The 14,270-nt window shown below is 38.3% G+C and overlaps 1 protein-coding gene across 1 annotated transcript in view; it reads left to right on the plus strand.

The window, feature by feature from the left end:
* hmcn1 (hemicentin 1) overlaps positions 1–7,129 on the plus strand; it is a 578,667-nt gene extending 571,538 nt beyond the window's left edge. Inside the window, exons 105-106 of the mRNA XM_048602072.1 lie at positions 4,808–4,934; positions 6,362–7,129. Coding sequence (XP_048458029.1) covers positions 4,808–4,934; positions 6,362–6,728 — 494 coding nt within the window. The 3' untranslated portion in view covers positions 6,729–7,129. The remainder of the gene's footprint in view (positions 1–4,807; positions 4,935–6,361) is intronic.
* Positions 7,130–14,270: the final 7,141 nt, after the last annotated feature.

Consider the following 14,270-nt stretch of genomic DNA (forward strand, 5'->3'; position numbering starts at 1 on the left):
AAAAGTCAGGCAATGTGCCCTAATGATTACCACTCAATGACTCTGATCACCATCATTATGAAGTGCTTTGTGAGTTTAGTCATGGTATAAATGAACACAAGTCTCACAGATTCTCTTGATCTGCTACAATTCGCCAACTGTCACAAAAGGTCTATGGCAGATGCCATCTCCTACACTCATCCCTGGAACATCTGGATAACAAGGATACCTACTCTTATTTATTAACTTTATCTCAGCCTTCAACACCATAATTGCGACAAAACCCATCTACAAACTCTGAGACCTAGGACTCTGCTCCCGCCTCTGCAACTGTATCCTCAACTTCTTGACCCACAGATCACAATCAGTAGAGATAGGCGACAATACGTCCTCCACAATAATCGTCAACACCGGTGCCCAGCAAGGCTGCGTACTCAGGCCCTTACTATACTCCTTATACAGTCATGACTGTGTGGCCTAATTCAGCTCCAGCTCCGTTTACAAATTTGCTGATGCCACCACCGTAGTGCGTTGGATCTAAACGATGACAAGACAGAGTACAGGAAAGAGATAAGCAGCTTAGTGGCACGGTGCAAAGACAACAATCTCTCCTCAATGTCAGTAAAACAAAGGAGCTGGGCATCAACTTCAGGAAGTGGAGTGGAAGTTGTGCCCCTGTCTGTGTCAATGGTGCCAAGGTGGAGGTGGTCAAGAGCTTCAAGTTCCTAGGAGTAAATATCACCAACGATCTATCCTGGTCCATTCACGTTGATACTACAGTCAAGAAAGCACACCAGTGCCTCTACTTCCTCAGAAGGCTAAGGAAATTTGGCATGTCCACAATGACTCTTGCCAATTTTTAATCGATGTCTCATAGAAAGCATTTTATCTGGATGCATCACAGCTCAGTATGACAGCTGCTGTGCCGAAGAGCACAAGAAATTACAAAGTGTTGTGAACACAGCCCACTGCAATAAAAAAAAACAGCCTTCTTTCCGAGATAGTAGGAACTGCAGATGCTGGAGAATCCGAGACAACAAGGTGCAGAGCTGGATGAACACAGCAGGCCAAGCAGCATCATAGGAGCAGAGAGGCTGACGTTTCGGGCCTAGACCCTTCATCAGAAAAGGGGGAGGGGAAGGGGGTTTTGAAATAAATAGGGAGAGAATGGGAGGCGGATAGAAGAGGGATTACGAGAGAGTTGCAGTGGGAGAGAGATCCCTTGAGGTTTGTCCGGAGGGAGGAGGGTAATTACGAGAGAGTTGCAGCCTTCTTTCCATTGACTTCATCTACATTTCCTGCTGCCTTGGGAAAGCAGCCAACATAATCAAAGACCCTCCCACCCCAGTTTTATTCTCTTCTACCTTCTTCCATCAGGCAGTAGATACAAAAGTTTGAAAACACATACCAACAGATTTAAGAACCACTTCTTCCCCACAGTTATCAGAGTCATGAACAGACTTCTGAAATATTAGAGTTGATCTTTCACTGCACCTTCTCTGTAGCTGTAACTCTATACTCTGCATTCTTTTCTGTTATCTTGATGTACTTATGTATGGTGTGATTTGTCTGGTTAGCAGACTAAACAATACTTTTCACTCAATCCCAGTATATGTGACAATAATAAATCAAATCAAATCTATGTTTATTGAAGAGAGAAGTCAGAGAAGTGACCAAATAGATCTTTTAAGATTATAAAAGGGTTTTAGGGTAAAAGTAGAGCAGATTCTTTTCCCACTTGCAAGTGAGACCAGAACTAGGAGCCTTTGATGCAAGAGAGCCTGTAAATATTCAATAAAGAAAAACTTCAAACCAGAATGTAAATAGAACACAAAACTCAATAAAAGGATAGTTCCCTCTTGTAGCACAGAGGTAGTGTCCCTTACCGCTGGATCAGGACATGTCGGTTCAAGACTCACCTGTTCCAGAGGTGTGTAATAATGTCTGTGAACAGGTTGATCAGAAAAATACGTTAAAAGAAAAAAAGACATTCAAAATATTAACAAAATAGTTGGTGCCATTAATGAACACTGTATATAACTATTCAATTGTATAGACAGTTGTTGCAGAAGGCATTGGTGTGGCGGTAATGTCCAAAAAAAATAGTATATGAGGTAAATAGCATAGATCCACATGGGGAAACAAGAGAGGCCCTGAAAAATAGTGTGGGAAGAAGCTCAGCTAGATCATAAACATTTGGAGTGGACCTGTTCAAATGTATAGCCTGTTTCTGTGCTATAAATGAATATTTACAGAAATTTAAATAAACAGTATTAATTGTTATATATTTTAATTTATTGTTAGGCTTCCATTCGAGTTACATTCCAGGTAATTGGTTAGAATTGCAAATTAGTCAAATGACTTAGAATTTTCGAAATGTATTTTTCTAAATTTTCAAAATTTCAGTTCTCTGGTTAAGTTCAGGATTTTAAACGTAGCCACAATTACATGAATTTATTTACTGTGAACAGTGAATTTTAGAGCATAGACTTTCATTTGCCCTAATTTTTTCACAAATTATTTCACTTTGATCTTTTTCTCTGCTGATGCTAGGGGACATGGGGAAATGTTTAAAAGAAATGTGTGAACCACATTTTTCACACAAAGGGTGGTGAGTGTTTAGAACATCCTCCCAGAGGTGGTTGTGGAAGCAGACACAATCGCAGCATTGAAGAAACACCTAGACGAATACATGAGTACGAAGGGAATAGAAAGATATGGATCCTGTAAGTGAAGACAATTTTAGTATTGAAGGGCAAAATGTGTTGGCACAGGCTTGCAGGGTCAAAAGGCCTGTTCCTGTGCTGCATTGTTCTTTGTTCTTTGATTCCTACATGGGTAGTACAGTCCAGGGGAGATAGTCGGCCCTCTGTACCAGCTATGGGCAAAGGGGAGATCATTGATGTACTATTCTTGGATTGCCAGAAGATATTTAACAAGGTGCAACAGGAAAGATAATTCTGCAAACTAGGAACTCAAGGTGTGGTGATAACCTATGACCATGGATAGAAAATTCCTGGCCAGAAAACAGTATACATAAATGGGTCTTTTTTATAAGACTGGCAGGATATGACACATGGGGATCCTTAGAGTGCTAACTTTTTATGCCTCATATTAACAAATTAGATGAGGGAACAAAGGCATGGTGACTTTGCACATGACACAAAGATAGATAGGAAAGCATATTGTGAAGATGACATAACAAGGACAGAGATAGATATAGATGTGTTATGAGAATGATCAAAATTCTGGCACATGGAATGTATTGTGGGAAAATGGGAAGTTGCTCACTTTGGCAGGAAGAATAAAACAGCAGAGTGTTATTTAAATACGAAACTCCAAAGTGCAGAGGAATCCAGATATTCTGGTGGATGAGTCACAAAGTTAACATGTGATCATAAATTATTAAGAAGGTTAACAATGCTATCCTTTATAATGGGAGGAATTGAACATAAAAGTAAGGGGGTAATACTTCAGTTATACAGCGTATTGATGAGACGTCATCTTGAATACAGTGTAAAATTTTAGTCTCCTTATGTAAAGAAGGATGTGGATGACTTGAAGGCAGATCAGACAAGGTTTACTAGATTGATAGCTGGAATGAGTGGATTGTCTTATGAGAAAAGATTAAAAGCTGAATTTGTTTTCACCGGAGCTTTGAAGAGTGAGGGGTGATTTGATTTAAGTTTAAAACTAGTCTTGACAAGGTAGACAGGGAAAGGATGTGTGACAGCCCCGAAATGGGGAACATTGCTTTAAAATTAGGAGTCAGCCTTTTAGGACAGAGATGAAGATAAATTCTCTGAGGATTGTGTGACTTCTCTGCCTCAGAATGTGGTGGCAGGGGTTGAGGGTAGAGGGAGGGATGGTAGTCATTGAATATTTTAAAGCCAGAGGTAGATGGACTCTGATTCGCAAGGGAATCAAAAGGTTACCAGGAAGGATGGGAATGGGGAGTGGGGAATGTGGAATTTGGAACACAAACAGATCAGCCATGATTTTATTAAATGGCAAAACAGGCTTGAAGGGCAAAATGTTCTGTATTTGCTCGTCATTCATATGTTCATATGTATCACAGCTATTAGGACTGACCTCATGTGTAAACCTACACTATACAGCAAACATCCCAGATCAACTACAAAGATGATATCAAAAGTTAGCTCACAACTATCCTGGAATTATTTTATACAGTATGTCCTTGTCTATTAGGAGCATTGCTGTGACCAGATTGGGTGTCCATATAACTGCTGAGGTGAATTGAAGCATCTCAAATTAAAACAGAAAATACTAGAAATTGTCAGCAGTACACCCTGATGAGAAAGCATTGATCATTTTCTTTCACCACAAATTCTATCCAACCTGCCGAGCATTTCCAGTATTTTCGCTTTTTATTTCAGTTTCTAGTATCTGCAGTATTTTGCTTTTTTGCAGCATTCCAACTTTTGTGTTGGTGGGACCAGTTAACAAACCACTGGTCAGAACCTTGTGATCTGCCTTCTTGAATGCTACACCAGTTAGTTCTGTTGGACAATCATGTTTTGGAATAACCAAAATAAAATTAATGTTTCTTTAAATCTTAGGCAATCTGCTGGTTTTACATGTGAATTATGCACTTGAGTACTCCATAGCAATAACATGATTCTCATGCGCTTCGTTAAAAGACTGTTATATATGTATCCATTTCAGTGCATTGGTGAAAACATATTCCAAATAGAGTACTGTGAATGAATAGAACATCTTGGTTATCAATTAAAAACAACTCGCTCGTTCAGTACTTTGTTTTTATTCTAGAAATAATATTTCTTTTGTCTTTGCATGTACCGTCTAGATATTGATGAGTGTCTGGAGCAAAACATTCACTGTGGAGCAAACCACATGTGCTTTAACATGAGAGGCAGCTACCAGTGCATAGACACTCCTTGTCCACCCAAATACCAACGGGATCCAGTCACTGGGTAGGTTTTTACCAACACCCAATAATTCTGTTCTAATTCTAAGGTTATTTTTAGTTTCCCTGCTTAATGCACAGATTTCTTCCTGATCCAGAGACTGCTAATTCACAATATCATTTTCGACTGTATTCTTGATTTGATTTATAACACCTGGTGTGACAAATTTTTAAATTGTTAAAGCTTTGCTTAGGCCACAGCTTGTGCAATGACATTTATTATGAAAGATTATTTCGCAATAGCATTTTTCTGTCTACATTCAGTGTTGCTAGTCTGATTAAACGAGAATGAGTAAAAACATTATATTCAGACATCTAAATAGGTTCAGTTCTTCAGCAGAATCCTACATTAAGCAGAAAATATTATCCTTGTTTTGCTCCTTGGATTGAAGGAATAATGATTGAGGCTGTCTACAAATAGACAGTAATTTATAAATTAAGAAACATGTAGGTGAGTCATTGTATTTTATTTCAAGTTACTATTTATATAACCAGCTTATCCATCTGGGTCTTGTTAAACATGATGTGAGCTAAAAACTTGTAAAACAAATTAATCCAGTGACAAAGGACCACCTTCCGGATCTATTGCAGGTTTGGTGTTAAAGTTCCCTCCAGTACTCTGGTCCGCCTTCAAAAAATACAAGTAGTATCCCCTGTAGGTGATGCTACTTCTCGGGTTCAGACAGCAAGAGTTATGACTGATTGACATAATTTCATATTAAACTCAGCACCATTACTGAGAATGTTAAACAAAATTCCTTCAATTAACTTGTGGTTACCTCAAGGTTGGTCAATCTGACATGACTGCAGGTTAAGTGTAATCATTAATTAAAACATTCCTGCTTGATTCATGGGTACTCTCCTTGTCAATAAACATCAGTCTTCTCCCTTGAGCCCTGATATGTAAGAAATTTCATACAAAATACAATTGTGAAGGTATGTGCACAATCCTTTTCTGGTTGCAGATTGTTTTTTAATTTATGGTTAATTGGTTGGTTCATGTATTTCCAAGTTGTCTCTCATTGGTTTAGCAATAGGACTTTTTCTTGTCCTGCTGATTGACCGCCTGGTTTCAATCAGCCTCCATTAATTTCAACCTGTTTTCTCTGATTAACACTGCAATGAACAAATATCAATCGGCAAGTATTGCATTCATCACATTTCCATGTAACAAGTAACATTCTGAACTTGCAGCCAGTCTGTTAAAGTAAATATTTTGGGATTTAAGTATATGCAAACATTCTCAGATGTGAGGAAATTATTTTCACAGAGAGATCAACATGTGTAAGGGTAGGATAGTCAATGCAAGATCCTAGTAATAATTTGAGAAAATGTGGGGTCTTTCTGATTGGATATAGTAGAATGGGTCAAAAGACTTCCTTCATCCTGTATCTACTTTGAGCTTATGAATTGAAATTGATTTTTGTTTTGTAGATTTTGCCTGAAAAATTGTCCACCCAATGATCTGGAATGCGCCCTAAGTCCATATGCCTTGGAGTATAAGCTTGTTGCTCTTCCATTTGGTATTTCTGCAAACCAGGATCTTATCCGCCTTGTGGCTTATACTCATGATGGAGTGATGCATCCCAGAACAATCTTCTACATGGTTGATGAGGATCCACTGATACCCTTTGCCATTCGTGATGAGAACTTGAAAGGAGTTGTATTTACAATCAGACCATTAGGAGAGCCACAGACATATAGGATGAAAGTGCGAGCATCATCGTACAGTGTGGATGGAACTATTGAATATCAGACTACTTTCATAGTTTATATAGCAGTGTCTGCATACCCATACTAAAAGCATTTCAAGTATTTTTTTTTAATCCACCCAAATAAGTAGCAGACAGGACCACTGGGATGCAAATATTTGAAATCTGCCATTATCTAATACAGTTTTGTGAAAATGGTGCTATGTTTTGGCAGCATGCATATCTGAAGCTTGTGAACAGCAGGCACCAGTCTGGCATGCTATTTGAACAAGGCAGACAAATTATCACTCTCAGCAATGCTTAACCAAAGACCAAATAGCCACCAGCCATTTAAAGTCAATACACTGTATAAGAAGATGACAAGTTCTTGGAGTCAGATATTAAGATGTATTCTATTTTTTTGAAGTGTATATATGAGCAATTCTGTGTATTTTCTATGCAGTTACTTATGGTTCATTTATTTTTTCGCCCTCAAAATGCTAAAGTGTGACATCAGATAACAAAATAAAGATCACACTCTTAACATTTGTATATGTCAACCCTTCATTTTTTGTTTACATCTTAAGGTAACATTTCTCAACTTTAGGATGCTACAGCAGATTTAAGATAATCATTGGATTACTGTCTTTTGAGCATTAGCAGCCGGATTTTGATAGTAAGTGCTTGCTTCATGTTTCACATTTAGTAAAAAAAAAATCAAACAACTATTAAAAAGGAGCAGAGTCTCCACCACTAAAGCCATGAGAATTAAGTGGTAAATGAGTGCACAGATGACTTGACCTTGGTAAAACATCACTGTCAATAGTGATAATGGTCTGGGAACTAGCCCAAATAATATATACCACAAAAACTCTTTGAGTTTAGTTAGTGTGTTCATATTTACACCATTATAAGATTTCACACTTGCATATAGTCTGTGTTCTGCTTTCTGACTACATAGAGCAAAGATACACTAACTGCAAGCAGGCTACTACTATAACTAATACTGCTGAAGGTGAAGTGAATACCTTTATACTGGAATATCAACGTTATGATGCCACTTAACTGTCTTAAAGGTGCATTGCTTGTCTGATTCAAGATCTATGAAGATAATAAAACATTCCTCTTTTTTCCTTTAAATAATAGAGCCCATTCTGATAAATATGTACAAGGCTGCATATAAGCATCTTCTGTATATCTTCTATTTGGTAGGACCAGATCTTATAACATTTGATGAGTAGATCTGGTTCATGTTGATTTGCTATTTTTGCTGTTGAAAACAAGACTGTGTTTCCTTCCCTCTAAGGATTACAATGTCACATGCAAGGGAGAGACAACCTGGTAGATTCTAGATGATACCATCCATAACACATCCTGATTGATAGATAATCCAAATGGTAATCTGGGGAAAAATATCAACTGAAAGTTGTTCTAAAGTTATCAGTTTCTGTGATTTTGTGAAATAGACTAATATCCATTCTTGGCATCAAGCTTGGAAAAATATTTAATTCCTGAAACTTTGGGATTAAGCCCTTCCAGGCTAAGAATCTTGTGTGGACATCACCTTAGTTCAGTCCCATAGGATGTAAACATATATTGTGCCTTTTCTTTGAAATGCAAGTAATGGAGTCACACTAGTCTGTATGATGCTAAACTTCGTGGATGATGCTGTTTAGCACCATGCAATCCAATTCCACTTTGAGCTTGGCTTGAATGTGAATGCTGCAGTTATGTTGTGGGTCAGTCCTCTGATGGTTAACACTACACTGCCCTTAAAGTTGCCAATAGCATAAAACAGCTCTTGGTGAAGTTGTTACAGGTCATGGACAGACTCAAAGTTGCAATCTAGAACCTTAGTGTTATAACTAATTTTTTAAAATTAATGAATCCTGATAATATCTACATTATGCATACTGGTGGGCCAATAAAGGGTGGTCCAGCTGCTTCAACCATGTAAAAGGTTTCAGATTCCATCCTGAGGAGACTTCATAATGTTCAGATTGGATAATGCCAAGGCATGAGATGTCAGACTCATTGTAAACAGTTAGCATACCATGTATGGATTGCATACTATGTCAGTTTCTAGAGTACATCTCATGTAAGATGCTTAAAGGGATAGTTTTTACACATGCATCAATGTCAATTTTGGCATACAGTGCATGTTGCCCCTTCCTTTCGCAGTATATCACTTGGACAGAAGTAATGATATCAACATTTCTGATGGTGCCCATGTGGTGATTATAAGCTTCATTAATATGCTTGTGTATTAAGGATGGAACTTTGCAAATGATCTTGATATTTCTTGTTTGACTTTTTTTCATATGTTGCTATGAAGAATTCCACATTTTGGGTTTCTCTGAACATTTGGACTTCTTGCACATCTTTTACCCTATATCCTCTTGTAGAACATAGCTTGCATATGTCATGAAATGCTGGACACTGCTTTGGTGTGTGAAACAAACCATGTCTTGTGCAGAATTTGGATGATTTACTAACCCTGTTGATAGCTGCAAATAGTTATTGCAGAGTCAATCACCTGAAGGTGCTGTTAGCACACGACAATGTCTTCAAACTTGAGTCCATCATCTAATAATGTTATACCCTTTATCATGGAACACTTTTGTGGGATTAATGAAAGACCTTTCATGTTCTATTGAGCATGGGGATTCACACCCACAATTCACTTGCTAAATTTGTGACCTCCATCACCTAGAGAAGGACTGCAGATGCATAGAGACGAGTTGCAAGTTTCCCTCCAAGCCACACGTCATATTGCCTTGTAACTATATCATCATGTCTTCACAGTTGCTGGGCCAAAATCCTGGAAGTCCCTTTGAACAGTACTGTAGATATACCATCACCCCAAGAATTATAGCAGTCAAGGTGGCAGCTGATCAATATCTTCAAGGTCAGTTAGGGATGGGAAATAAATGCTGGCTTAGCCAGCGATGACCACATTCATGGACACACAGGGAAAAAAAATTGGGGGGATACGAGTAAGGGAACTGTGAGTGGAAGGGAAAGCAAGAGGTCCATTGTCACTCCTCCTGCAGCTTCTACTTTGTGGTTAAAATGAATAGAAAAGGTGCATAAGGCAATAGCACATGCCATTGTCTTCATTGGTCTCAGAATACTGGGCATGGCAATGGCCCAGTAAATTCTATCGACCATCTCCTTGGAGCTGCTGGAGGTGACATCAGCTTGCTTTCTGCCTGTGTTTTGGTTTTCCCTCCTATTATGTGCTATCCTTCTTCTGCAAGAGTAATGACAGAATACCACTGTATCATTTGTTTAGGAATGTATCTGCCATCGTTGCATGCTGTTGATATACAGAGGCCTGAAATGTGTGTGTAGCTGGTATGATTCAAAGTTATGTGTGGGAAAGGTACAATATAAAGATATAAGGAGTAAGTGCTGAGTTCCAGTGATAGCCGTTGGCTAAGTGATAAGAGTATAATGCATTGAGCAGGTTGAGAGGTGAGTGATGCAAAAGGTCTAAAATTTATAGATTCATTCACTCACCTTGACCACATAGGTGAGGTTAAATTTTCTTTGATACCACTCTTGAAATGTTGACTCTGCTTTCTTCCCATTGATGCTATCAGACCTGCTGAGTTTCTCCAGCAATTTCCATTTATGTTTCAGATCTCCAGCATCTGCAGTTCCTTGTTTTATTCCTTTGGTACTACTGCCAGGTCACAGGATATGCACCGTGGGAATTTGCTGCCATTACCACCTATACCCATTCTTTTTGAGGATCTTTCTTGATAACTTTCCACCCACTGAAAATGTTGCAAGATATTAGCGTCCCAGGTGGAATCACAAATCAGGAGACCTTTCCCCGGTTTGGTATGATATCCTCCTTGTTCTTCAATCCTCCAATTAGATTATTCAGTGGACTGCTTCCCTTTATAGGGACCAATACAGAGGTGGATGCCTGGGCCACATTGTCACCTCTGGTTTGCAGAGGCTTTTGCAGCATTAAGGAGAACAATTCAGCTGAGGAGCTGCTCATGTCCAAGCTACAGCCGTGGAGATAAGGTGGATACATGAATTTTACATGCTGTCCTTATGATTTCCAATAAGCACAGACAGACCTCAAACCATGAGACCCACACCCAACACAAATAAATTTCTAGTCCTATCTCAACCTCTAGCTTGTGAGGCTAAGACATATCTGAATGTAAATATGTATCAGTGGGCCTTAAATAACACAGTAGTCAACCTTTGTACAGACAAAAACAATCATTTTTACAGTCTTACAATTAAAATTATACCGCACAGTAACAGGCCATTTGCCCCAGCCAGTCTACAACTGCATTCACATTCAATACAACACTATGTCACCCTGAGATAACAAGGTGTAGAATTGGATGAACACTGCAGGCTAAGCAGCATCAGAGGAGCAGGCAAGCTGACGTTTTGGGTCTAGACCCTTCTTCAGAAAATGACTCTGTCACCCTATTTTATCTCACTCTATCTTCAACATTTCCTTCTCTTTCTTTCTCTCATATGAATTTATCTAGCTTCCCCTTAATTGCACCTATGTTAATTGCCTCACTCAATTCACTGGGTGTAAGTTGCACATTCCCACCACTCTGAAGCTTGACCCAAATTTTGCATTGGATTTGTATTTTATTTATGACTCCCCAGTCATGGTCTCGCTCAAGATCAAATCACCTTTGCATCTAACGTATTGAACCCTTCTGTAATTTTAAAAATACAAGACAGCTCTCAATCTCTGTTCTAGAGAAAAGATCTCCATCTTCTCTAGTTGTGTTGAATGGGCCTGTGACTCAAGGTTTTTTTGGGACATTGCTGTCCTAGTCTATTTTTGGTCGCACATGGCCTTATAATAGTTTCTTCTGAATTAAGACTAACTGATGTCTAACCCTGGTAAGCCTCTGAAAATGATTTTGTTGTATATAATACTGACCTCACTCCACATCTCTCACTGGTACAGAATATTCAATTTTTTCTGTACAGTTTCTTGCACATGACTGCTGAATCCCTGTTACAATAATGAATATATCACTATTTCATTATATCACATGTGCAGTATTTTTTTTCTTTATCATTTCACAGGATGAGGGCATTGGTGGCCAGGCAGCATTTTTTACCCATCCCTAATTGCCCAGAGGGCAGTTAAGAGTCAACCACATTGCTGTGGGTCTGGAGTCACATGTAAGCCAGACCGGGTGAGGATGGCAGTTTCCTTCCTTAAAGAATATTAGTGAACCAGATGGGTTTTTCCCCAACAATAGACAATGGTCATCATTAGACACTTAATTCCAGATATTTATTGAATTCAAATTCCACCATCTGCCATGGTAGGATTCGAACCCAGGTCCCTGAGAACATTATCTGGATCTCTGGATTAATATTCCAGTGATAATACCACTAGGCCATTGCTTCCCCAAATAATTTCTGGTTAATTATACTCTTTGGTATTGACCATGCAAATTTAGTTGGCAATATGGAGACCAGATTATGCATAGTGCTTGAAGTGATCCAGATGATCATACTATGCCTTTGAGAGGTGTATTTTGTCCTGGTTATTTTTATAAAGGGAAATTGAGACAGAGGTACAGAGCAGTCTGTCCCCAGCCAATAAAGTAAACAGTCTGTGTGGCCTTCAGGATTTTTTTAAAGTTGGAATAAAAGAAGCAGCATAAAGGAGTGGGGTCAAGCTCCCAAACAGCCAGGATTTTAGTTTGATTTTCAGCAGTTGCTGGGGTCTTGAAGCTGGACGTGGAAGCTGTTTATTACTTTATTGAATTTGCCTTTGCCAAGGGCGTGTTTTTGAGATGCTACTATTTTATTTAGGAGTTGAATAATCTTTTATTCTGTTAAGTTTTTAATGGAAGTTGTTATTCCAATTCTTCTTTCTTTTGTTTGTACTGTAACTATAGTGTAAATAAGAATAAAGTGTGTTTTGCTGCAAATCAAATTGCATGCGAGACATAATGCCTTCCACTTGCCTTTAAAAATAAGAAAAATATGAGGTCTAAGCTAGCTTCTTAATATATTTTGAGGGGGTTTGGTCTGGTCCATAACATCTACCATAGGTGTTCTATAAATTTAAAAGACAGAAAAGCTATATCAATTATATTTTTCTAAAATGAATTTCAGCCATGAATTATGAATCTGTAGCCAAGGTCCCTTTGTATCACTAGCCTATTGTGCTAATTACCGAGTATTTTTCATTGACCACTTCTTCATCATCTGTTGAAATTAATTTGCTATTTAAATACACATTTTGAAATTCTACAAAATGATTTCCTGTAATTTGCCAAGGTCTTCCTCCATATTAACTATAATTCTAAATTTAATAACATCCACAAATGTTGACATTGTCTTTCAGGTTCCCAAATTAAAATAATTTGTAAATTACCAACCACAATGGTCTCAGCATCAATGTTTTCAGATGCAATTGATCAGCATTTGTTGTATTTGCTTCAATTTTACTTCAAGTTTATGTAACATTTATTTTTACCTAACTTATAGTCTTTTCATGTACAGATGAGAATCACCTGCAATGGTTTCTCTTCTTCCTCCGATACAATTGCTTCTGAAGTCCCCCACAGATCTATCCTCATATTTTGCCTCAGCGATATCATTCAAAAGCATAAAAGCTACCAACACCAAGCTCTACCTCACCATCACCTCTCTTTGCACAGTTCACACTGCTTATTTGACATCAGATACAGAATGTACCAAAACTTGCACCAGTTTGTGGTCCAATTTAGATCCCTAGTCTGTTCTATTTCAACTTAACTCAGCCTTTGCGTGACAACATGGATGCACGTCAGTTTATTCATTTGGCTAAACAGCTGGGTCTACAATACAGTGTGACATCAACAGCCCTGGTTCAGTTCCTATACCTGTTGAAGTTATTACTAAACCAGGCTTTCTTAATCTCGTGCCTTATCTGAGACTATGGGTGACTTTCACTTCTAATTGGCTCCAATCCTCCTGAACTGGACTAATCCAAACCCGATTATGACTTAGAAACCCTGCTGGGAGCACTTATGTTTATCTTGGAGTATGTGTGAGAACCAAATAAGGACAGGATTGAGCTGAATTACCATAATGAAAGCAAAGTGCTGTGGACGCTTTAGATCAGGAATAAAAACAGAATGTCAGAAAAACTTAGCAGATCCAACAGCACCTGTGAATAGAGAAATAGAGTTAACATTTCATAATGGACCCAAACATTAACTCTAAATCTCTCTCCACAAATGCTACCTGAATGAAGTTTCTTCAGCTCTATGTGTTTTTTCTTTGAAAATTCCTTATGATTCACTAGACCTCTGAAAATTTTCATGCAACAACAGTTGATCTTTCATGTCTGATTTGAATACCTGTTTCTTTCTGAGATACTTGTAAGAATTGTTAATTGTTAGAATATGTGTTAGAACTTCTGTGTACAAGTAAAGAGGCTTTTAACATGCAAAATCTGACTCAGTATGGGTGGCGATGCACTCTCACTGTTTCATTGTAAGCTCAATATCCAAACTTGCTTCCTAGGCTCAGCCACTATGACATGAAACCCTCACAGCTTCCATAAATTTGATTCTCAATCCATTCCTTCTCATATTGTACCAAGAAAGCTGTCAGCTCTCTCCACTGGACATAACACAGAAAAAAAT

Source organism: Rhincodon typus, chromosome 10 (assembly GCF_021869965.1).
Source record: "Rhincodon typus isolate 14 chromosome 10, sRhiTyp1.1, whole genome shotgun sequence".
Taxonomy (NCBI): domain Eukaryota; kingdom Metazoa; phylum Chordata; class Chondrichthyes; order Orectolobiformes; family Rhincodontidae; genus Rhincodon; species Rhincodon typus.